We start from the raw sequence: 26,926 nt of genomic DNA, 5'->3' as shown, positions 1-26,926 counted from the left end.
TAATATTGCTTTGATGTTTGCTTACAGATTGTATTACCTACCGGAAGACCAGCAGTGCCAGCAACCACAAGGAAATACACACGCTATATTGTGGAACCAAGAGAGCCAGCTTTGGCACTTTTGCCTGATGGATCAGTCACCTGTCTCCGAAGAGGAGTGTATATTCACCCCAAAGACTGTGCCAAATTTATTGTCTGCGTACCAGCAGAAGACAGTGACGAGTTCGATGGATTTATTCACGATTGTCCAAAGAACTCTTATTATATGGAGCACAAGGGAAGGTGCCTTCCTGGTGACAGAACTGACTGCACACCGAAAGGAGCATAATTGTGATACTGTGGCAAATGAGATGATTGGATCGATTTGTAGTCATCGTATACCTCATATTGCTATTCTCTAAACTTTTTGGATTACATGACAAATTTCTTATGCTTAATAAATTAGGAAGTTTGTAGTAAAAGCTTACAAGGGTACTTCTCTGAAGGAGGACGTTAAGAACAACTAATTCTGAATTCAATTGTGTTACACACTAAACGTTCACTACTTATACAATATAATTTTTTTTATTTAAAAAACACAAGCATAAAATTTTTTATTAAATTTTAAGATATCAGATTATCAAAACACAATAAATATATGAGAAAAACTACCGGCGGACAATCCTATATTTCACATGCAAGAAAATGGCATTTTGTTGGAGAAATAGTTCATAAAATATAAGAAAATATACTTAATTTCAAGAAAAATTATTTTAAGTACTTTAATTTATTTTATGTTAAAATAACAGCGTGGTTTCACATGTTTCTTTTTGAACATGCATTAAAACACCAAATTGCTTGTTTAGTAAAATATAACTTACTATTTATTGCTGTCATTTGTTAAGGATCTTATCAAATAATCATCCTATTTAAACTTAATATTCTTATTTTTAAACATTCAAACATCATTAAAGAAAGGTTTTATTCATTTCTCTTTTTTGCTTAAAACATGGAGACAGTGAATATGAATGTCTAAAAGTGTCCTTTTCGGTTGCAAAAAAAAAATTTTTTTTTTAAAAAGGTATTTATAGAAAACTATTGCAATAATTTATGTTAATCCCTATCATCAGACAGAATTATAAATCAACTCTAAAACTTTTACAGTGGACTAAATTTAAACCTAATAGTTGAAAGAGATTAAAGTTTAGATCTTTGTTATGCTCCCACTTTTTGAGTACTGCCCTTTTATTGAAACATTTTAACGATGAGGAGCATTAAAATAATTCAAGATGACTAAATCTTTAGAAACAATTGAACACAGTTTGAAATTATATGGACATTATAATAAAGGATGTGCAATATGGTAAATCATGGGAAAAAATCTAACACTTTGAATAATTTTAAACTAATAATATGATTTTTGGTGATATAATTGAATTATTGGGCACAGATTATCCAATAATTCAAGATTATTATGCATTGAAGATTTTCGAAGATTATCCATTAGGATTTTCAGGGTTTCAAGGGGACATGCTAATAAATTTCTGTCTACTTTTTAGAACTTTTTTCAACTTCGAAGCACAAATTAAATTTCTCTTAAGAAACATAATCTCTCCCCTAACAAATTAAGATATATTATCCTAAAATATGGGAGTAGATTGTAGGCTCATATCCAGAGGGAACCAGATAGGACTGTGCTCCACCCAAAAGAATCATTTGCCCCTAAAAAGATATTAAGAAAAATTTAATTTCATCAATTAAAGTTAATATTTATACTAATTTTTAATTATTTATATTAATATATTTTTTATACCATTTAATAAAAAATTAAGCAGTTAAATGCTAAATTCATAAAAAAATATTTACAGAAGTTCGTTCAGCCAATTAAGAATGCAATCCCCCACAAAAATGTAAGTTCACAGTGCTCCTGATTTCAGATAAGTTTAATGAGAGAAAATACTTTTTTAATTAATAGTTTGAACAAATAGTTAAGACCTTGAAGACAACCCATTATAGCAAATGATTATTCAGATTGTTGATTTTGTTGCTCATTAAATCAGCTCTGTTACTGTTATGGGCAATCAGAGATTATTTTAAGTTAGAAATTAAAATTGGTTAGGTGAGACAATATGGACTGTTGAAAATTACTACTTGTTTGAGAGCATCGTTTTGTTTCCTTCATTTTTTTAAAAATTTAGTGAGGATTATTAATATATTTATACAAAACTATTGTTAAAAAATTGCCGTTGCGTTTAATGAAAGTTTATACAGTAATGATAAACTTTTGTGCAGTTTCACTTATAATTATTTTGACCAAAACATAGATAGATTCACTTTCGTATAAATTTAAAATTTTAAAAACAACATATTTTATTTTTGTATAACATAGTCAAACAAATATCTTAACAATATCTTAAGTTTTTCATAAATTACTTTAAAAAATGCATACATTTGTGAGAAAATAAGTTTAATTTTACATCTTATTTTTAATCTCAAACTGCCATGCTACACTAGTTATAATAATTTTAATTATAACATTTAATTTTCCACGATTCTCGCCCACGATTCCCATGGAAACTTGATGAGAATTTGTTACATTAACCTTTGTTTTTAAAGGATTAGCTGAATGTAAATAAGTATGGTTGTTGCTTTTTGTTTGTTTTCAGAAAAATGGTAGCTCAATTTTTCTGTTTACTTAGCGTAAAGTTTAGTAAATAAATTGGGAGGATGTACTTTTTTGCAACAAAAAAAAATGACAGTATATGTATTATTGTATTTGTTATTCAATGTCAAAGTCTTGTCAATTAAAAATTTTATTTTTAATATTTGCCTCTTTTTTATTTAAATTGGAATACTGACTCATTCCTTTGGTAACTAGCTAACTGATACATTCCTTAGGTACACATAAACATTTTGTAACTTGAATCATCGAACAAAAGCATTTTGAAAATAAAATACATATCAATGATCTACTTTACAAATGTCCAAAATGTATATTAAAGTCCATATGAATAGAATATTTGCAAAGATTGCCATTGATATACTATGTTTAGATAAAAACAAAACTTGATTAATTAAAGAACTTTTCTAGTTAAATTTTAATTTGTCAAAAATTTACAATTAGCATAAATTAAATTTTTTTAAATAGATAAAATATCAAAAAATATATAATTAATTATGTTTCCTGATAAGTACAGCATTTAGTACAGCCACAAATTACTCACATAGAGGGTAAACGGTTTTACACTGAATTAAAAGATAAAATACTAAACAGGAAGGAAAAAAAAATTAAAATTTTCATTTTCAAAAATAAAAAATGCAAGTTTTATTTTCTACACTTCTATTCTGTAGCATACTTCCAACACAAAAGGTAATGTAAAACATAACATGTCATCAGATGTATTCTCCAAAGATTTAACATGTTCAATGCACTAAAACATATTTACTAACATAAAAAAAACACACTATATATATATTCATATTCTGATAAAAAGATAATATTCATAGTTTTCCCAATATCACATTTCCTTAATACTTTTGTTAAAAAAATAAGTGTTTGAAATATCCTTAAATTATAATTTTAAAAATGAATGAAATAATTGACAAATAAACAAATGAAATTACATAATGAATTAAGTATGCGTAAAATGACTAGTACTTGGTGTTAAAAAATACACTGAAATAATTCATTACAATATACTCTATTTAAATAGCAAACAATGAAAAAATACGAAATGAAATTTTCACATACAAAATGGGAAATTTCTCACAAAACTATAAACATACAAATTTATTTCATAAATAAATGATATCAGCCTGTTTCAAATAGTATCATAGAGTAAAAAATAATAGAATTCAGTCGATAGTATAACAAATGATAAAAAATAACACAATTTAAAATCATTAAGTCAACTATATTTTTTGAAAAACAATTTAAATAATTTGATCATACAGCTAATAAAACTATCTGTATATCCTTGTTGCTAAAAATTATCATTAATTTACATCATAAAATGAATTTAATTAAAAATATTATCAAATAAAATCACCAAACACATTTAAGAATAATTTAAAAAAAGAAAAAAAAATTATTTAACGTTAAGAGGGAATTCAGAAAATGTACTATAACCTTTTCCCCACTTTTATTCTAAAATGTGTGCACTTAAAAGTAGTAAAGAATACACTGACTTTTTTTTATGGTAGAGTTCATGGTAGGTTCTATAAGTGCCCACTGATTAATTTTTAATGAAATATTAAACTAAAAAAATTCTGTAATTTGATGACCCTGATTCATTTTCTCTTGTTTACATTTTTCTTTCAAAGAGAAGCTTACTGAGAATGATTGGAATGTTTTAAAAAAAAAAAAAAAAACAGGAAATATTGATTAAAATGAAAATTGAAGAGCTTAAAATACTGATTCTCTAAGAAAGCAGTGTAGGGGTATGAAGAACCTTTTTTTACAAAATAACTTTTTAACATAATAAAATTACTAAGCTGACATTATTTCGACAATTTGATGACTCTGGTTTGTTTTCCTAAACATGTTTTTAAATAGAACATTACACCAAATTGATTGGAATATTTAATGAGCAATAATAAGCTGAAAATAATGATAAATTTAAAACATTGAAAGTAGATAGGGGTAAATAAAAATAAAATGATTGAATATTTTCAATACATTTACCTTTAAAACACAAAATTAGTAAAACTTGTTTTTGTGCTTATAAACATAATCTATTGATAAAATTTGTCACTACATAATGCAATCATATTAGAATAGTAATAAATAACCCTATAGCATTTTTTGAACAAAATAAACTTTTTTTAAAATCTGACTTAAATTCTTTTCTCTTCTATTATTAAGGGAATTGTCTTTGTACCACCTTAGTAACAGAAATCTTCCAGAATGGAAGCGAGAGCTGCAGGTTTTTAAAAAAAAAAAATTCACAATGCTTTAAAACAAATTTTCATCTTAGATTTAAAAAAAAAAAAAAAAAAAAAAAAAAAAAAAAAAAAAAAAAAAACAAGCCTAAAATATAACATGAGAGAGGAAACAGAAAAATCATTTTTAATTCGGAAACTTACTCAATTACTATTTGTTTCAGATCCTTATCAAATTTGTCAGTCGGTCTGCAGCTATATCAGCTAAAGAAAGGTGATGACTGTCAAAAATTCCTAATAATAGTATTTTATTAACTGGAACATAAAAAAATATTAAAGAATAAATTCTTAATTTTCAAAACTAATTGCTTGTAAAGAGACTTAATCCATCTCCAAAATTTTAATCTATTCATTTAAAAGAGTAAAAAAAAATTTATGGCAAAAAAAAACAACGAATTTTTACAATAATAATCTCAACCTCACTTTGTCAAATTTGTACTGAATATTGAACCTGTAAATTTTGTTACAGGGTAAACCATCAAATCAACGATGTAGCCCAATTACATTTATATTATGATTTTTAAATTAATTATTCAAGAAATAGATAAGTAGTAGGAAATGCCAAGTTTAAAGAACCCATAGAAAATTGAAGTTGTGAGTTATTTATTTGAGACTGGAACTGTAGAACTTTTACAAATTGACAGAAAAGACAGTTTTTTTTCTACTTTTTTTTAAATGTAGTAGGTTTGAATTTTTAATAATTTTAAAGGACAAAATTTCTACTTTTTTCTTCTAAATAAAATTTTTTATTTTTAATATCAAATGTTTTACTGGGGTACAATTATGTCATAGGTTAAAGTGTTTTCTCAATCTATCCATAAAAAGAGGATAATTTTTTATCTTTTTCAATACTCTAGATCAGTGTTCTCCACCCCCGGTCTGTGGATCAAATGGTACCGGGCCGCCCATTTCATTGAAACTGAATTTAAATTCCCAGTTCATAGTTTGATTAGTTAAATTCTTAGTTTGAATTCCTGGACATAAGCAACACACTTCGGGTGTCATTGTCTCCGATTACCCCCAGAGGGAACCGTCTCATTGCAAAGAAACAAGCTCAGAATTCTCATTGATTTAACGTCCTAGTAAGTTAAAAAACTTCATATTTATTTTTTGGTGTAACTGTACTTTATTTCGAAGGCATGTTTAAATACAATTAAATTAAAATTAATAAATCAAAATAATCTAAAATATAAACAATCAACGTCCCCCCCCCCTAGCAGGTCGCAGTAAAATTATGAAAGATTGGGGAACACTGCTCTAGATAACAACAAATTCATCTATACCATACCTTAGAATAGTTTAAAATGGGTTAGTTCTATTTCAAAATTTTATTACTTGCTGGTTTTGATTGATCATTTAGCTCTTTTTGAGGTTTATTTTTAAGAACACACACCACCAAGCAAACTCATTCTTTTTGGCATACTTCAAAATATATGGAATACAGCATGACAAGGTTCCCACTCCTCTACCTTCCAAACTAAAAACCTTCAAAGAATTTTCTGAGACACTATAAGATATTATAAAGACTAAGTGTAAAATATTACAACCAAGTGCTATACCTTTAAGATTTAATTAAACTCACAAAAATAATACTTGTAAAAAAAAAAGAGTATTAGGTTAATTTTTTATTAAATCCATCAGTTTATATCTATTTTTGTAGAGCCATATTTTTTAAATCACAAAGCAATAGTTAAATTACTAGTAGAATCACATTCAATTCATCACCATTTTTCTCTTGCATGTAAGCTTATTTGATCAGTAGTAAAAAAGAAATCTGGAACAAAATATTTCGTGGTTCAAAATAAATAAATAAATAAAAACAAGCATTTTTAAGGACTTCTGAATGATAAATATTTCTAAAAGCTTTCAGAAATGGCAAGTTAAAAAAGTACCTAAAGGTATTCTCTAAGAATTGTGGGAACCCTGCAAGTGATTTCATTCTTGCTGTCCCAGCATGTTTTTTTTTTATCTAAAATAATTGAAAAAAAAAAAACTATACAACCAATTAATAAAACTAAGCTAAATGAGATAAACCATTAATGTAGGACAATGTTTGACACACAGCCAGGCTCAAGAAACCAATTGCTATATAATAAGTTAATCTGTAAAGTGAACTGATGCCATACATAGTTGAAATGACAGCTAAGAAATGCATTATATGTGAAGAAGAAGTATAATGACTCCTGAAAGTAAAATAAATAAACAATTAATGGACTTCATTTATTTCTTACAGAAATTAAATATCAAAGAAATATTGCACATAAATGTAGATTTTTACATGATGCTGGTTACCTGTCAAATTACATTACATTGTGTTCATTTCCACATTACATTTTATTTTGTGACGACTATTGAGGTGCAATTCATGACTTCAATCACTTCCTGGCAAAGCTGAAATTTCAAATGCTCACAAGATACAGGATGATAATCAGAAGCAGTTGGATTGCAAGGGTTTAAAAATGAAACAACTTGGCAAAACCTTTAGTTCAATCTAAGTAAGGAGTTAAAATCAAAGAACCTTGTTGAAATGTAAAGTGTAGAAACTAAATGGACTACATCAAAAAATTCCACCTTATGTACAGCTAACAGCATACCGAATAAGGCACAAGCAACTAGATCTAAAGATTGGATTGAGCAGGAATTCACGAGGGCATCACAAGCATACAAAAATGACATTCAAGAAGATCAGTAGAAAAATACAAGGAGAGAAGAAAAGAAGATCCATTAGTTTATAAATAGACTATTCGATGAAGATTGGCTTTAAGATATTGAATGAAAAAGATTCAATGAAAGCAGAGCTTTTTTTTCCGAAATAAGTTTTTGATCTAACAGATTTGAAACCTAAAACAACGGCACATAGATAAGATAAACTAATTTTAAACTGTACTTCGCTGATGGAATAAGTGAATGGAGGCACACAGAATGAGGTTTCAATTAGCCTACAGTACCTGGTGCAAAAAATGAGATTGTTTAGCAACCTTCTTGAATAGGAGTCAAAGAAGAAATTAACAAACCAGGGTGGCCACTCAAATCAGGCTTCAAATTTCCTTGATTTTTCCAGGTAAAAATTGTAAAATTTCTAGGTCAGCATGTTTTTTTCCCTCATAAAGTGTACAAATGGCAAATAAAGAAAAGTGCCAATATTAAAAAGTATTTTATTTTAAATCTTATTTTTTTCAATGCATCATCTTAAACAGAGAATTAGATTAAATTGTGGAAGAACCTGCTAAGCGACACTTTAGTGAATTTGAGTAAATGAGAGCTAAAGTTTATACGTTCCCTTTTTTTTTGTTGTTAAATCTTTATGATTTTAGTATGTTTATGAAGGCATAACTCACAAAAATTTTAGAGGTCTATCAATTTGATTCCAACTATATTAATAAGGAAGATTTAAATGATTTCTGTGAATAGCATTTGCTTGTTTTTACGGACGATTTTTAATGTTTTTCATTTAATATAATTTTGTTTGAAAAGATAAAATAAATTAACATATATTTAGACTTACATGCATAAAATAAAATTTTAGTAGCCTTAATTTGGAACAAACTGGTATAAAATTTTATTTAGCAGTGTTAGTTCAAAAACTGATAAAAAAAATAAAAAAACGATTCAGAGGCAATATGAGCTGAACTTTCAGTAATTCTTGATTTAAAAAAAGGTTTATTTTAAATAGCGCTGATTGCGGTTAAAATGTTGCGCCACTTCTTTACATCTAAATATATTTCTGAAATTAAATACATTTTTGTAAGTTTTAATACAAAAAATATTTAAGCATAGTTGTTGAAATGCAAATTATTTTCAATTTTATTAAAAGTAATGCAAATTTAGGCAAAAATGACACATTTTAATTTATAAAAATGTTTATAAAAAAGTTTTTTTTTCTTTCTATCATAGTGTAAACTACGAATTTATGACAAGTTACGCAGTTCTTATTTTTCAAAATTCAGGTTACCACTTCAAGAATTTCTGCCATTGAACACCAATCCACTCAGTAAATCAACTTTTTTTATTTTCAATTTCTTAATCTTGAACCTAGAAGACAAGTGAACACTTGTTTAAGTAACAAAGTCACATTCACCCTCAAGAAGAACTCTTTTAAGTGAAACTTAATCAGTATTTGCGCAAAATGGGAAGTAAGAACTATGCAAACCTCTCATGGTTAGCCCGATACCAATGAAGCTCTGATATGTTTTTACCAAAGTATCAATTGCATCAACACCACAATCTCAGCTAACAGGGAGTAAAATAAAGCTTGACTATCTATATCTGTCTTTCATTCATATGCAGACTCAATTTCCTGAAAAAGTTATTAGTTTTGTCAAATCAATAAGTATGCTTATTGAATTGGATTTAACAATCAATATTTTAAGCACACATCTTAAAGAATACACAAGTGGGCGACCTTTGTGCTAAAATACAAACTATGGCAAACAACGTTAAAGAGCACAAAAATATTTATAAAATACAGACAGCTGTTTCGGATGCTAAAGGGGCACCCTTCATCAGTGCAACAGAAAGAAATGAGAGAAAACAGGGTAAATATAGAGAAAGGTGACGTCACAAGAGGGTTTATAGCAACGGCCAATAGGAGGGAAAGGTGAATGGATGACGACGAATAGGAAGCAAGGAACAAACAGGTGGTCAGTTAAGTTTAATCATAGATTTCCAAACAGGAGAAAGATATGGAACGCTGGATAGGTCATTGACCAACAGTTTGGAATTTTTGAAAATATGATAAGACTCGTAAAAATCTAAATCAAAAACTGAAGAACAATTTTGAATGACTTTAGAAGAAAAAAAATTAAAATTATGATTACCAGAGATGCCAACTTGAAAATTATGATTTCAGTAATAATCACACATAACTTATAATGATTTTCAGTAATCCTCAGTAATAATAAAGTTTTACCTCATAATTTTAATATTAAATGCTTATTTTGATGGTACTATAAATTAAAAATTAATAATAATTAATTCATTATATAATTATTTTAATAATTCATATTCCAAAACTGTTCTGTTTAAAAAAAAGATAAAATTTGAGTTTAAGATTGACCTAAAAAAGTGCATAAATACATACTTGTATAATGGAACACAAAATAAAAAACTGAAACTTCAATAAAATTTTTTTTATTTATCTGTTATATGCAGGGTTGGCAGGTTTTTGACATGTGACAGTTTTTGACAGTTTAAACCATGGTTTAAACCGTCACGTCAAAAACCTCACTGTCAAAAATGTCAAAAACCTATATTCATATGTGAAATTTAATTAATACATAAAATTTATATATTTTTTATAAAGGATAGTGTTTCTAAATATGTTCTAGAAAAAATAAATTTAAAATTTTGAAGAAACACTTATATTTTGAATAGTAACCAAAATCTTGTACTTTTGAATGCTCACATCTTTTGTAATATTACGTAATCATTTTCATGTGTTATTGAAAATCTGCAGCGATATTATTAAGAAACTTATTTATAACCAAATTTAGTGTATACAGTGTTTTCATCGCAGAGAAAAAATGGATGAGAATTTCTCACCCTTTCTCAAAAACAGGGTGAGATTTCAGAAAGTTAAGTGAGATTTCTAAAAATTAAAAAACAAAAACGTAAAGAGATATGAAAAAAATCATTTCTTTAATTATAATACATTTTTAATATCTTCTAATTTTTAAAGCATTGAATATTTTTGCTGCATCATCATATGGAAAATGTTCTATATCTACTTTTTCATCAGCTATTCTAATTAGGTAACTCAAATGCGTATTTGTTTCGTTTTGATCGTTTCTACCCACATTTGTTTCATTTTCATTTGTCCGTTTCGGAGTAGAAGATATTGCCTTTACAAGGTATTTGTCCATCTTGCATTAATGCGCAAAAAATTTGAACGTCTTACATGAAGAAACCTTACATACAGTAAACACGTGGTTGCAGAGAAATGCGTTCTAAAAAAGGTTCGGAGGGATGGTGTTCTGTAGTTCTTAAAGATTCTGAACAATACTGGTAAACAGGGAAGCTAGATAATGGGGCAGATGTTGAAAATAATGAAAGATCCAGGAAGAAAAGTGAAATGGATTTCATTATAATTGGCGCAATGAGAAATTTTTTTCAAAATGCGAGAAATTCGCGAATTTTGAAATTGGTTTATAGAATGCGCGAATTTCTCGCGGTAATCATTTTTTAATGCGAGAAAAGAAAAAAATATGCGAGATTCTCGCGTTCTAGTGAAAACACTGTGTATAGTATAGATTATACTAAAAATTAGACATTTTTAAAGATAAACATTAGCAGTTTTGTACATTAGACATCTTTTAAAGAAAAATCTTTTTAATATTCTTTTAAATCTTCTTAATAATCTTTTTAACATAAGACAATACAAATTTAAGTGCTTTCTGTTAAATACACAGAGTAGTTAGTGTCGATTTACAGTATATTCAGCCTATTCATTTACTATGCTGAAAATTTAGTTTATCCAAATACTTGTGAATTTCATTTTGCTGAATACTATATACATAGTTTTGTTGAATATCTAAATATTCAGCTGTTGAATAATTACTTCTTGCTTTCAAGATATGCATTATTTGTATTCTTAATACAAGTGGGGGAAAAAAATTAAGAGGTAAAAATTGTTTTAAAATGATAAGTGTAATAATTATAAATAAATATAATAAACAATATGAATTATATTTATCATTATTCACAAATATAACTACTTTTAAATTCAAATTAACATACTGGATAATAAAGATATTCGGTATAACATTAAAAATTTTTTTTATACACTTGTATCAAGTTTGTATTTATACAACATAACTTGTAAGTTCCTTATAAATATTAGTTATATGTTCCTTATATGTCAAAAATGCATAGTAATAAACTTTTAATTTTCTTAAGTATCAAAAAAAAAAAAAAAATTTTTTTAAATATAAATATTTAAACAATTTTTGTGCAAAATTTTTCTGCACATGCATTTGAATATAAATTTCTGAGATTTTAAATCTGTTATTTTACCTTAATTTTAATTAAAAAATATTTTAAAACCTGCTGATTACCTATAGTATAATTAAATTTCAATATAATGCATGGCAACTGTTGGTAGTTTTGAAGTTTACATATTTTCTTGGCAAACTTCAGTTTTTGACATTTTTGACGGGTTTTTGACGGTTTAAACCAGTATTATACCCATGTCATGTCAAAAACCACTTTTTGACGTCAAAAACCCAACCCTGGTTATATGTAAATCTAATTTAGTACTTTGCTTTGCAGCTCTTATCTCAGCATCAGAAAATTTCCTTTTGAAACACACTTTTTTGTTTGTTAACGCTTTTGTTTTTTCTATAAGAAGAGAAGACAAAGTGAGACAAATTCCAATTCCAAGAGAAGACAAATTCCAATTCCATTAGTCTGATTGGTTAAACATGTCTGTCTTGCTTTTGATATCAGTGAGGGAAAAAAAAGTTTGGATGAAACGAAAACGCGCGGCAAAAAAAAGTGGGGGAAGAGGGAAACTCAAGAAGTTTTTCTTAATTTTAGTCGCTAGTTGGCTTAAAAAGTTGCCGATTTTATGCAACTCGTTGCAAATTCGTTGTTTTTACTCACACGTTGTTCTACTTCTACTAAAATAGTCGCCCTAGTTGCTATTGCTTTAAAATAGTCACTTTAGTAGCCTTTTTAGTCGCCAATGGGATCACCGGGATCCATTTCGGATCACCGTCCTCATCGACCAATACGATTCAATGAGAATGATTCTTAAAGGGAAAAATTATAGAATAAAAATGAAACTTTTGGATGAGTTGAAAATTATTTTTCCGTAATTTTGGGGGAGTAGCCCGTAATAGCGTAATGTTGTCATAAAATCCGTAATAATTACGGTAAATCCGTAATAGTTGGCATCTCTGGATTACAGTCCTGCAAAGATTGAAAACGAAAGTAGCTGAGAAGAGAAAGGAGAGAGAGAGAAAGGGAGAGAGGCCAAAGCTAGAGAGGATAGTAGAGGTTGGACGCTCTTCCGAGCAGGACTATTTTTGTCGCCACTGATATGTTTTAGATGGATATTTCTTATATATGTTTAGTTTAGATGTGTGATGTGCTGCTTTTACCTAAATAAAAAAAATCAAGCAGCCGAAGCTCTTTGTGATAATTTAGATGTGTTACTTTCAATACACATTGATATCTATCAATCCAGTCACGACGAGGGGGGAAGAAAGTTTACTAGTCCCAACAATGTTGGGCAATAGATGAGCGTTTAAATTTTTTTTTTTTTGACATAAGCTTCATGTTCCTTGACATGGCACTTTAAGGCACGCTTAGTTTGGCCAATATATGAAAGGCCGCATTGGCAATTAATTTGGTATATACCCCAGCTATTTTGACTGTCAATGGGCTGTTTGAGATTAGAAAATTTTATCTTATTAATGAGACTGAAAATAATATTAAAATCAAACTTCTTTAGGATATTAGCAACTTGCAGACTTATTTTAGGAAAATAGGGTAAAATGACTAAGTTGTTAGAAAATTCTTTGGAAGGTTTATCGGTAGGCGATTGTTTAGTTAAGTTTTTATAAATATTATCAATAATGTTAGAAGAATAACCTCTGTAATTTAATTCTGCATCAAGAAAATCAATGTTACAACAAATATCAACAGCACGGTAGACAAAAGACCGAAAGAGGCAAGTTTTTGGTTGGGAGGATTTGTAATGAGGGGTAAGAGAAACAGCAAAAGGTTTACGAAAGACAGTAGTATGGAATGAATTATCATTCCGAGTCACAAGAACATCAAAGAAAGGAAGTTTTTGATTAGTCTCTAATTCAAAGGTGAACTGAATGCAAGAATCAATGCTGTTCATAACATTAAGAATTAGGTCAAAATTACAATTATTTTCGTCTGACAAAGCAAAACTGTCATCAACATATCTTTTATAAAAGGGGAAAGTTAAGATTTTGAATAGTTTACTTTCAAAATAATGAATATAGATGTCACTAAGTATAGGGCTCAAAGGATTTCCCATGGCAAGACCATTGGTCATATGGTAAAATTTGTTGTCAAACACGAAAGCATTTTGTTGTAAACAAACACGGGTGAGGTTAAGATATTCATCGACCTCAAATTGGGAAAAATGATATTCCGAAATTCTACGTTTTAGGCATTCCAAAGCGCCCTCTACTGGAACATTCGTTCACTAATGTTTCGGTTTAATTTTTCTTCTTCTAAAGTCATTCAAAATAGTTTTTCAATTTTTGATTTAGATTTTTACGAGTCTTATAATATTTAAAAAAATTCCAAACTGTTGGTCACTGACCTATCCAGCGTTCCTTATCTTTCTCCTGTTTGGAAATCTATGATTAAACCTAACTAACCACCTGTTTGTTCCTTGCTTCCTATTCGTCGTCATCCATTCACTCTTTCCTCCTATTGGCCGTTGCTATAAACCCTCGTGACGTCACCTTTCTCTATATTTACCTGTTTACTCTCATTTCCTTCTGTTGCATTGATGAAGGTTGCCCTTTGAGCATCTGAAACAGCTATCTATGTTTTATAAATATTTTTGCGCTCTTTAACGTTGTTTGCCATAGTTTACACATCTTTAAGATTGTTAAAGAGACTCGTCCTATTTACAATTTAAAAATAATAATCTCAAAAATAGAAAACTTTTTGGTAATAGGTATTACTGATATTAGTTAATTGGTGCTATCTTAATATGTATCACAACACCTACTATGAGTACTGTGAAAAACAGGTTTTTAACAACCTTCTGAATGGGATATGTACCAGAGAAAATTGCTGATTGTGGTATTTTTTTACTATCAGGATTTAGTCTCGAGCAATAGAATTATGCCAATTGATTGTGTCCGCATATCTCCTTTAAATTTTGTGAAGGATTTTGCAACGTTGATCCTTACTGATTTATTGATTATTTAATTTTATTAACAAAAGAAAAAATAAAGATACAGCAAGTAACAATATATGAAAAAGTTGCTTAAGCACAAAATCATATTTATTTTCAATGCGACATTGCTTCGAAAAAAAATTACATTTTCCACTTGAGCAGTGCGCCTGAAACTTGCGCCATTACTTAATCCTTGATTTTAAAATTTAAATAGCTTATGAGAATAAATAGAAAATTACTTATAAGTCGACGAGAGAGTTTAACCTAGCAATTATTAATCCTTTGATTTTTCTTATTAACATTACAAGCACGACAAGATTAGAACTTTCGCATGCGTTGGGCAAGTCGAGATACATAATTTTCGAGCTCTGGTGCAACTTCTTCTTTTATTATAAATAAGATAATATACTTTTATGCAAATATTAATAAAACCTTTTGTTTGATAAAAAATATAAATAAAACTTACCTATAGAAACAAGGCGTGGGTAACTCCCAGAAATAGTGAGAAGTCACTATTACTATAATGCACTGAAGTCCGTTTATGTCATTAGGAGTTCTGAGAGTAAACTGGTTACTTTTTAACCACATTACAAAACTTGGGAAAGTGAGGCCCAAGAAGAGTAGTAGAAGAAAGAAGATGGTGAAGTGGAAGTACCACACAGTTGTCGAAGTACTTGGACCTCTACGATCTTCTTCCGCAATGCATCGCATACGGAAACATACTAACTGTAGAAAAAAAGGCAGTTTTTTAATTTAAAAAGAATAGCTGACCTAATAAAAAAATATGTCAAGAATTAATCACAGAAAAACTACTTACACATAAATACGTTAAACATTTTATTGCACAAATAATATTTAAATATCTTGGCTGGATTTACATATAGGATCTCGGAAGCACCAAAATTTTATCTTAATAAAACTCAAAGAAACACAATTTATAAAATTGAAATACAGTGCAAAAAGCAAAAGTTTTCACATAGATATTATAATTTATTTTAACCTCTTCCTTGAAAATTGTCTTATTTGAGTTCTGATCAATTATCACGCCAGCTGATTATTTACTAATTAACTAAAAACAGAATGTATAAGGTTTCTTTTAAATCAAAAGCTTAGGGCATGTGATAAATGTTTTATTCCTTTTATTTTAGTCACTAATCTAAAATAAAAGTTCTAAGAGTTAGCCAGGTCTCAAATGCTTTAACTCTTTGAAAAGCTGAAAAATTTGAATTTTTTTTATTTTAATAAGGAAGAGACGTGTAAATAAATTTCATTACATGCATGAAAAAAAAATCTGTTTGATTAAAATAAAATAGTGTTCTACATGAATGTAAATAAATTTTATTGAGATATAAAAGGTTTACAGTCCCGTTTGGGATTTATAATAATAATAAAAAAAAGATGAATAAAAGATTATTTTTTGTAAGACAAATACAGAAAACACAAACCTTGCATTAAATAATTAAACAGAGGAACATGTCAAATTTTATCTACAATAATGACAAGGGTTCTGAAGAGTTATTCTTTGGTGAAACACATCAAAACAATAATATCCTGTTCCTGCTAAATTGTGTACAACATGGTATTATCGACAACAACATGTGTTACTCTAACATGTTGAACAGAATCTGCTAAGAACTGATGTACGCCATGTGACCACATGTCTACTAATACAGTACCGGTAAGGGCTATATAAAAAATTTTAATTATTTTGTTTTTAGTCTCTTTGTTTTTTGCTGCATTCATCTTAAGATTTTTTTTTTACCACAGGCATCTGAAAATCAGACGGAAACTATGAATAACCCTGAAAAATTGAAATTTACTTACTAAAATACATTATAGTATTGAGATATATGATTTATACTTAGTCTAATCAATAGAGGATTAAATTCAACTACTTACAATATAAATACTACATTAATTAAACATGTATTGTTATTTAAAAAACAGATTTGAGAAAAAAGAAGTTTTTATTTATTTTTTTGATTGTGTGTAATTCATTTTACTTTCTTAAACAGTGCCTTATCGTAAAATACTTGAATAATTGCAACATAAAAGCTAAAACAAAATAAATGAAAAAAATAAATTTATTTTAAAAATAGACATTACCTTATAAAGATAGAATAAACATGTGAGTTGAATTCCTATTGAACCAGAAAGTCCTATTGAAGTGGCAGCAACCATAGCACACCAAACCATCAGTGGTTTTGTGACGCCTATTCTGATTTTTCTTTCTAGTTCAAGACGTACTTCTGATATTTCCATTAATGTACTATGTATTAAAAAAATATATATTGCAATAAAAATGATAGTGTATTGATAATTTCAGCATATAAATGTCTGTTGCAACAAGCATGAAAAAACTATATGAAAACAAAAGAAAGATTAAAATTGAATAGGATTTAGATGATAATAGTCAATAACAGATACAGCAGGTTTCAAATCATTAGCCTCATGATTATAGTGTTTTCATATTATCTGATTTGGTAAAAAATTAGATATTTAGGAATCGGCCATTTGTAAAACTTGACTTGTGGTAGGTGGAGAAAAAAAACAAAAACTAAAAGACAATATGTTATATACATTACGAATTCTTTTTAAAAATAAAGTAAAAAATAGTCTTATTAAGGTCTCAAAGTTATATTTATGAAAGAAGAAAAAAATAAAGAACACTAAATATTTTTCAAAGACAAAAGCAAAATGAAAACCAGTTAGGCTGCCTGATGAAACTTGGAAGTGTTTCATACAATTGCTTCTCAACATCTCTGTTTCTTACTGGCAATCAAACATATTTTGATGTTTCCTTTAGTCTTACAATCATCACTAGTGACTCATTAGATTTTGATATCTTTTTTATTTTTATTTTTTCGCTTAAATATTAATCAGAAATTTTTAATGAGCACACTTTCTTGAAAAAAAAAATAACAACTTACAAATAAAAAAATTAAAAATAAATAAGAATAAGTTCAAGTAGGTAAAACGAAAAAAAAAAAAAAAAAAAAAGGAGGCAGATCTAGTTGTTTCTGTAATGGAAATGTACAGGCAGGTTTTGTATAGCTTACTAAAATCGTAAGATGCGCTTTTGAATTTAATAGCTTGAATAGGGAATTTTTTTTAAACGCTAATTTTCAGAGATTAAAAAAAAAATATATATATATTTATGTATGAAAAAAGATAAAAAGCACTTTGTAAGATATTGGCTAGCTTCATACAACATGGGGTTCACCCCATCTAACTAGAAACTACTTCAAACAACAAAACATTGTCACAAAATTTTGCCATAGTTTTATTAGTGGGACTACTTTAGGAAATTGGTTGCAAAGATCCTTGTTTGCAATCCCAATACAAAAATATTTTATATTACATGCATATAATATATAGGATATATACATTCACTGAATAGAAATGTATTTTTGATTTCTGAGATTATAGTCATAAAAAGAAAAGGATGATTTAAAAAAAAAAAATGGTGATTACCATATACCTTGGTACATAATTCGACTTCTCATTTCCCAGAAATTCTATTAAAAGCAGGGGAACGCCATAAGTAGCAGTAATAAATTAGGACATTCATTGATCATAAAATATCGATCTTTTATAAACAATGAGATAAAGATGAATAACTCAATATTTATTTACTCCTTCAAATACTATTTTTAATATATTAAAAACAATTAACTTAGCATTTTCTCTCATCAACAAATTTTGTTCACACACAAAAGTTTTTTTTAGAAACAATATTTAAATTAAGTTTGGGAAGAAAATTTGAGAATAAGTAAAATTAAGATAATTTATTAATTATTTCAAAAAATATAACGCAATGAAAAGTTTTAAAACATACCCTAAATCTACAAATTTTAAGTTTGCAGTAACATCAGTGTCTGATTCAATGATGTTAGCAGTGTCATCAAACTGTCCCCACTCTGCAATCGACTTCATCTCATCTCTCGAGTCTCACAAAAAATTGTTTCCATCCAAAGAATTGAAATTCCTAGCTTTTTAAAAGATTTTACTATAAAATTTCAATACACATTTTGCCACATGTCTAGCATCATTTGACACATGATGTCTATTAGATCAGCATGTTTTTGTAAGATTTTTGGATATAGTAAGATATTTGGTCACCTAACAGCATTTGTTTGTGAATCTTTAATCAAGGGGGCACCCCATAGCATCTTTATTTGAGGACAATTGTATCATATCCAGAGAAAACTTGAGAACATATTTTTTAACTTGAGAAAATTTTGTTGTGTTGATAACTTTTATATTTTTTAATTTAAGAAATTTCCATACTTGGTTTTTCAGCAGTCTGCTTATACACTGGATATACCAGATCTCATAATTAAAAATAGGGGGTTGATTTATATACTGTGATAAACAGTAAGAGTAAATTTTGTGTGTTAACACTATAAAAATATATGATAATACTCACTTTCTTTTAATCATTATCCAAATTTTACAGGTAAAACTCAGAAACAAATTTATAGCAGTGTAAAGAATGATGACTGATCCACATGAAATTAAATATAAAAATGTCCTCAACAGCAATGTGTGTAGAAGAGTAATATCCTTTTGTCCAATTATGTCTATAGGAGGAATATATATAATTGACAAATCTGGAATCCTATTAAAATTAAGAAATACATATCAGTATTCATTATTCAGGGCAAAAGAATAGAAAGAAATGCTTGGAGGCAAAAATGGCTTAAACCAAGTTGTTTTTTTAAAAAAAAAATAATAATTTGATTTACATTATCAAATTTGATCAAAATTGATTTAATTCATAAAATAATATCAAAATTTGATTTTGATATTATTTTATGAATTAAATCAATTTTTGATTAATTTTTTTACATTCACCAATTAAAGCTCTGATAAAATGTAGTAATGTTTAATATTATCTAAAAACAATTATTATAACTACAATACTTGATATTTTGAACTAAACGGTTAAAATTATTATATAACTGTTAGAGACTAATCCAAACTAAGGAAATTTTAATTTAGGGTTCAGCATCCTCATAAATTTGTAAAGACAAAGACTCAATTTGTCAGATTTTAAATGAAAAATAAATTAACTTAGATAAGGAAATATAAAAAGAAAATATTATTTTAAATTATAGTACAATTCACATATTTATTAAGTTATAAAAGTACTTGCATTTAGTTTAAATAAACATAAATTTTGTCAATTACATCACGCAAAAAATTAGATATTGAAAATGTAACCTGTAGACAACAGTAGCTGATCAAATAACCACAGAAAGTGCTTTAAATAAGTAACTATGATTTTTTTAAAAACTCTAGTGAAATTAGCAAATAATTTACAAAGTTGCAAGATAAATTACAAATAAGATTGAGGCAGAGTGTTGAACTTATAGAATTTTCAATTCTATTATTTATTTAAGAGCTGGCTTTTAAGAGCTAAACTTAAATAAGTTTATTAATTTGAGTAGATGATATTTTACACTAAAAAATCAGAAGCAAAAACTAAGCTCTCCTGAATAAACATTGCTTTTTTTAAAATTTTTTTAAACAAATTCAGATTCTCGACATTAAAAATATGGGGGATAGCTACAATGTGGAAAATAGGGTCTCAAATAGTTCATTCAAAGGAGCAATTTTGAAAGTTTGAACTTCCTAATGTTGATTTTCCTTTATTTTTTTGCACTGAATAATATAAAAAAAGAAGTTTTTTAAATGTTATTTCTTAAGATATTATTTGATGGTTTTGGTTCAAATTTTCTATTTTGAATTATAAAATTACATAGTTAAATATGTAAAAAATTATTTACGTGATAATTCAAGAATTTTTTTTTGTCAGTTATTAAAATGAATAAAAAAAAACTTATATTAATTTTTATTACATTTAGAATTGTCTTTAATAAAAAGAATTTTTAAATATAATGAGTTAATTTTCTTGAATAGTACTAGAGATATGTTTAAAAATACAAAAATTGAAATTAATATTAAGGAGTCAAAAGTGAAATTAACATTAAGTCATTGCTAAACTATAGGGGCCATATTTTTCAGATTGCGACTGTTTCTCATATTTTGAGGAGGAAAAATCAAAATAAGGAAAAAAAAAAAGGTATATTTATTCAGAGAAAGCGAGTTTTTGTATCTGATTTTGCAATTTAACCCACCAATGGTTCTGCACACAAAAAGTTGTATTTTAACCAGCAGTCTCTCTGTATAGCAGAACCGGTCTTTCACAGTCATTAGATAAGGAAATACATGTTCCTAATTTTCCTCCTGCCAGTAGGTTAAAACATGGTTTGGACAAATATTTAGCAGATTCATGCTTAGCCCTTTGAATTTTTAAGTTCACATCTTAATAAGAGCAAAGTAAAGTCAATCATTCATTAGATAGAAAATAAATCATTAGAAGAATAATTTTTATTTTGAGCACTGCACATAAGTCTACGAGTTTCAAATGATATTAAATAGGTTAGTGAAATTTAATTTGCACATCTAAAGATGTTATTTTGAGATAGTACTTCTCTTAGTAAACATTTATGAACAAAAAACCCAGTTTATTTCCATTACAAGTAGGGACAGCTAAAATGTTTTGAATATGTCATAGCATGCTATTTTTGGACCATTTTTTATATATAAGTTGCAGTAAAGTAGAATTTTTAAAAATTGTGCCAAAATACTTAAAAATGACAAACTTGCACATTGGGGCTCTTAAATTGATGAATTATTCCAGTGTTGAATTAGTTAAAACTATATTTAATTAACTTTAAAATATCAACGTCACAGATTAATTTTCGCTCTTATTTTAAATACAAAAAATAAACCTCTTCACGAATTCTGGAAAATTGGCAGCTATGCAACAACAATTAATCACATAAAAGTAAAATGTAGACATACTGCACTAAACTAAAAGTAGACACACTTAAGGGGCAATATGAATTCAGGATAACAAAATTATGGGGTGCTACAAATCATGTTTCATGCAAAAACAAAAGGTGAAGAATGGATAAAACTGACGGGACATTAACTAGGGCGCATTGGAACACGTACATATCAAAAAAAGTTAAACTAAGTCTGTTTACAGATGCACAATTTTAGGTGAGAATACTTCAAAGAAGCCTCCAGCAGTTAAAACTCAAGTGTTTCTAACATCCTCTGATAAGACTGTCTCCATGCCTCGAGTTTAAAAATACACACATAGCAAAAAATTACATGCAAGAAAATGAAGTGACGTTTCTTACCAAATTAAATGAAATATAAATGTAGGAACTGCAACAAGAGTGACGTAGGTTGGATAATGACCAAATATCTGATAAAAAGATGGAACATAACCTAAAATTATAAAAGAGAAACAAAATATAGTAACTTTTAATGTTCTTAAAAACAAATATCAGTATCCAGAAGCCCTTTATCGAAAAGGACACAACACAGGACAACCAAAAAAGAAAAGGACACAACCAACATGAACTCCTCTTCTCCTTTACTATGCGTACTTGAGAGGTGTCATTTGTTCTCCACTTCTGGTGAACCCATCCAATGCCCTTAAAACCTCTACTTTTGTCCAAACAGAGATCTTTTTGACATGGGAGGAAATGGGAATAAGCAGTTAAAATAAAAGAGGACCCAATAAAAAAGTTAAATAGGTTTCTAAAGATAAACATCCGTAGGAATTCTTTCTTCTCCTGATTATATAAAATTTATGGGGCAACATCCTTTTTTTACCATTGACACTCCCTTTTCACTGAAGAATGAACTTGATTAATGAAAGCAGCGCCCAACTAACTCTAAAGTATATAAATATATTTCTTCATAATAAAAATTCATGACTGTTTTGAAGTTAACTTTAAAAATGTCAATTACAGCCGAACCTTGTTCACATGAATTTCTTTTAAAGTGAATTAATTCTCAATTCCACATCAAATTGTAAATGGTTATAATACCTACTTTTAATTTGAACACACTTAACGTGAAATATCTTTTAATATAAAAGCGAATTTCAATACCCTTTGGAAATTTTTTTTTATTAATGTGAACAGAAAATTTATAAGTGATATGGAACAGAAAATTAACAGGTAAGAAAACTGATCATTCACAGATTTATAACTATAAATGCAGGTTTCTTGAATTTATTTTTTGATAGTTTTTAAAAGTGCAATATTTGAGCAATCAATTGAAAGAGGCAGTGGTAATTGTCACAAAAAGTGAAAAACACTGAAAATTTCACATGTAAAAAATTGATAACAATTTACATACAAAATATGTTTTATATTTAACAAGGTTTTTTGAACTATCATTTAAAAATTAAATTACTTACTAATGAAGAATATCAAACCTTTATAGTAACCAATTCAAGAAAAAACCTACTTCTTATAAGAATTTGCAATATTGGATCTAAAAGTCGCATGAATATGAATCACGATATTGGATTTTAATCCACTGACGACTCTGCACGTTTAAAGTCATGCTTTTACCTGCAGTCTTCTCTGCATATCAAAACCGGTTTTTCCATGTTAATAGATAGGAGATAAGTGTATAGGGGTTAAACATTCTCTCAGTTTTGCCCATTTTCTAAACCGCCAGCGGGTTAAAAATCGTGTGAACATGAATCTTTATATTGGATTTTAATATCTCATGAATATGAATTGTGATATTGGAGTTCAAAAACACGAAAATACAAATTGTGATACTTGATTTGAAATTGAGTGAATATCAATCAAGATATAGGATTTTTAAATCACTTGAATAAGAATCAAAATGCACGATTATTTAATCGTGTGAATATGAATTGCAAGGCATAACTTTTAGATTGGGTAAATACGAAAATCTATATCTGGTATTAAAATCACGCGAGTAAGAATCACGTTTTGCATTGTTTGCAGATTCCAGCACAGTTGCAGATATTCAAATCATAAAAATCTGCCAAACAAAAAGAATAAAATTGGAGGAAGAGTAAAGTGCATGTAAACCCCTTGTTAACGGGATTTAACAAAAGTTGAGAAATTTCAGTGGATTCCAAGTTTTTGATTCGCCGTAGTCTGCAAACGAATAGTCTTGAGATACGCAGAATTCTGCAAAATATTTGCAGAAACATCACATACTCTGCTTCCAGTTATTAGAATTGGGAGGATAAAACAGAAGAAAAAAAACACGGAATTCCAAGGTAAATCTGGATTACAATCACCCCTGAGAGTTGTATGAGTTGTTGAGGGGGAGCAGGCATTACAGGAAATAACATAAATTCTTTCTTTTACCTTATGGTTGTGAAGGTAAAGAAGCGGGTTCTCCTTAGAAATGACCACCCATATTGATCATTTGTTAAATATGAGTAGTCATTATTCCCACACTCTCATAGAGTGTTCTAAGAAATCGATACTGCAGAATTACATTTATACAGGTGAGGAATTTTTTCTTAAATTTCACAATCAAATACATTGGTTTACTTTCTCGAATGGATGCTCATAAAGCAACTAAAACTGTTTGTTCCTTTGTAATGTAAAATGAATATGCTAAAATTTTTTCTTTGGTTTTTTTTTTTTTTTTTTTGATACAGTTGATAAGTTAGAAGATTTCTGGAAAGCATGGGCTAATTAGAAACCAAAACAGAGAGATATTACCGATTATTTTGTAAGTAATCCTCTCTAATTTGTGCTATAAATCAGGTTACTGCTATTATTAGCTACTTTTGAGTAATATTTTATTTGCTTCTACTGAATTAAAAAAAAAAGAATAGAAAACTGAGTAAGTACATTTTTCGAATTTTGTCTGAACTATAATATTCTTATAATAATTTCTTCCCTTATAACATTTATTTTTTTTAAATAATATGCTGTAATTAATATGAGACACATAAAAAAGCAATTAATTTAATAAAAAGTGCAAAATAAGAAAAGTTTTGAAATGATATATATATTAATTTACATGTTTATAAAAGAAATGAAAGTTTAGCAAAAGCAAATAGAAAATGTTTGTGTATTGTATGATTTTTACAAAAAAAAAAAAAAAAAAATTCTGAACCAATAGCAAGAACAAATTTTTTGTCACCCTTCGAGTTGACATTAATGAGGTTTGACTATACGTCATTTTAATTTAAAAAAAAAGATTTATCTAAGAACTTTATTTTTTAATATCAATAAATTAAGATAGAAAATAATAATTGAATTAAGTTTTATGATTTTCAAGTTTAATATATTTAAAACAAATACAGTCCAATTACTTTGAGAAATTATTCTCTTTCATAAATGAATAAATAATTAATCATAAATGTTTATAAGAAAAAATTGAATGCTAATGCGGGGCACACGCCATGAATTTCAAATTATTAGCCAGTAAATTCCCCAAAAATAAAAAGTACTAGTCAATTTTCGAATGTCTTCACCAAATGCAAATCTCAACAATTTTTTACTAATTTTTTTTTCCTCCATAGAAAACTATTTTACAGTAGTTTGCTTCAGGCTTATATTATTTGGGCCTAATTTTAATTGGTTATGTGGCACATCTAAAGAAAATAATTGTAATCGAAAAAAATACTGATTTGTTTAGAAAAATTCCTTTTTAAGAAATTTTAATTTCTTTCCAGTGGAAAAAATCATTCGCAAATTTTACGATTTTATCACATTTGGCAAGGTGGCAAAATGCTCGGTGCGGGCCCAGCTATTGGAGAAATAGAGAAAACATTAAGAGTTATACATCATAACACCACATAAATTGAATTTGAATGAACGATCTGAATACTTTTCTTTTTAACTTCAGTTTTTTGTTGTTGTTTACCTGAGGATGAGTATATATAAAGCTGTCCAGCAAGAAATGCAAAGCCAATTGAAACTATATATCCAATTATATAGGGTGCATTGTATTTCATGAACTAAAAGAAATAAATATGTTTTAACATATAAAGATTTATAAAAATATTTATATATTTAAGCTACAAATAGCATATACACAATAAATGTAATAACTATAAAAGCATCGATTTTAAATACAGTAGAACCTCAATTATTTAAAGTTATTAGGACTAAACATACCTCAGAAAATCAAATTATTCGAATTACAGAGGTAAAACAGCTTTTTAATTTACTTTCACTAATAAACTCTGTAAAGTGAGTTTAATTTGATAATAGTGAGATAGAGTATTTCGAGTTAATTTTAATATGACCCTTTTCATTGATGTTTCCTTTGTAAAGTAGGTATTAAGACAGTATATAAGCAAAAAAGCCTAGGATCTTAAAAGTCTTCAGGATCTTGCTTGGAATAACTTCAGACAGTCACATATCAGTTTTTAATGTAGCTGCACACAACATAACATATAAGATTTACAGAATTAAGGTAGTCATTTGCACACGACCGCACGACTCGAATACGGCTGAAAAACGAAAGCGCCCGACTTAAAAGGGAAATCCCCAGTTTTTATGTTGGTTTATTTTAAAATTCACAAGTGTAGTTGCCCAAAAAACATTACTCTCTCGTTCCTCTTTCGAATAAACCATTTGTTCAATGAAGCACCTGTCACAGTGATGTGTGACGTTTTCTCTTTCTAATTGTTTAATTTAATCCCTTTTTAGTTTAATGTTAGTTGTTTGATGTCACAGCGTCGTGTTACGATTTTTTATGTCCGGAATTTTACTTAATTTTTTTAATTTTAATTCAACCTTTCATAGTTTATTTATTTTTGCACTTTTCTTTTTTATTTCTCTTCATTTTTTTTCTCTGTGAAGAGAATTGGAAATGTCTCGTTTTACTCTTAAGTTAGCAACACATTTTTGTGTTCTTCTCCTTTTCACCTTTTACAGTTCAAGGTCGTCTGACCCCACTGTCCTTCAAGGACGAATTCGTTTCCCTCACATTCTTTTACGTCACCACTTGAATTCTTGTCCCGTCACTTTCAAGTAACCTCCAAATTTTTGCACGTAGTCATTCTTCCGGTTGATTTTTCTAGAATTTTCTAGAATTTTTAGCGTGTTCACGCCTTTTTGTATGTGGGGGAGTACATTTGGCACTGATTGGTGGTGACCTAATCATGTGGTAATCCCCCATCCAATGACAGTCGTTTTCTATCCTGCCTGACAACTCGTACTTTCCCGCGCTGAAGGGACGCTGTGATCACTTCTCTTGGGTCACGGCTCGGCAACAGTTTGACAATTTTTTT

General features: G+C 28.2%; 2 protein-coding genes across 10 annotated transcripts in view; one reads left to right on the top strand and one right to left on the bottom strand.

Annotated features, from left to right (window-relative positions):
* Window positions 1-2,801, top strand: part of LOC107447800 (endochitinase) — a 106,072-nt gene extending 103,271 nt beyond the window's left edge. Inside the window, exon 11 of the mRNA XM_071186833.1 lies at window positions 28-2,801. Coding sequence (XP_071042934.1) covers window positions 28-327 — 300 coding nt within the window. The 3' untranslated portion in view covers window positions 328-2,801. The remainder of the gene's footprint in view (window positions 1-27) is intronic.
* A 2,860-nt stretch (window positions 2,802-5,661) lies between these two features.
* LOC107447798 (GPI inositol-deacylase) overlaps window positions 5,662-26,926 on the bottom strand; it is a 78,379-nt gene continuing 57,114 nt past the window's right edge. For 4 of the 9 annotated variants that reach the window (XM_071186834.1, XM_071186837.1, XM_071186840.1 and 1 more), the window contains 6 exons: window positions 25,552-25,645; window positions 22,026-22,116; window positions 19,238-19,429; window positions 16,915-17,077; window positions 15,275-15,534; window positions 5,662-7,102 (listed from right to left, as the gene is read on the bottom strand). In XM_071186834.1, the coding sequence (XP_071042935.1) occupies window positions 6,934-7,102; window positions 15,275-15,534; window positions 16,915-17,077; window positions 19,238-19,429; window positions 22,026-22,116; window positions 25,552-25,645 (969 nt within the window). In that variant the 3' untranslated portion in view covers window positions 5,662-6,933. Of the gene's footprint in view, window positions 7,103-8,871; window positions 9,217-15,274; window positions 15,535-16,128; window positions 16,610-16,914; window positions 17,078-19,237; window positions 19,430-22,025; window positions 22,117-25,551; window positions 25,646-26,926 lie in introns of those variants that run through there. The other 5 variants (XM_071186835.1, XR_011638023.1, XM_071186836.1 and 2 more) reach the window with 5 other exon arrangements.

The sequence above is a fragment of the Parasteatoda tepidariorum genome, chromosome 10 (genome assembly GCF_043381705.1).
Source record: "Parasteatoda tepidariorum isolate YZ-2023 chromosome 10, CAS_Ptep_4.0, whole genome shotgun sequence".
In the NCBI taxonomy this organism is placed as follows: domain Eukaryota; kingdom Metazoa; phylum Arthropoda; class Arachnida; order Araneae; family Theridiidae; genus Parasteatoda; species Parasteatoda tepidariorum.
This window is presented reverse-complemented; position numbering and strand designations above follow the sequence as displayed.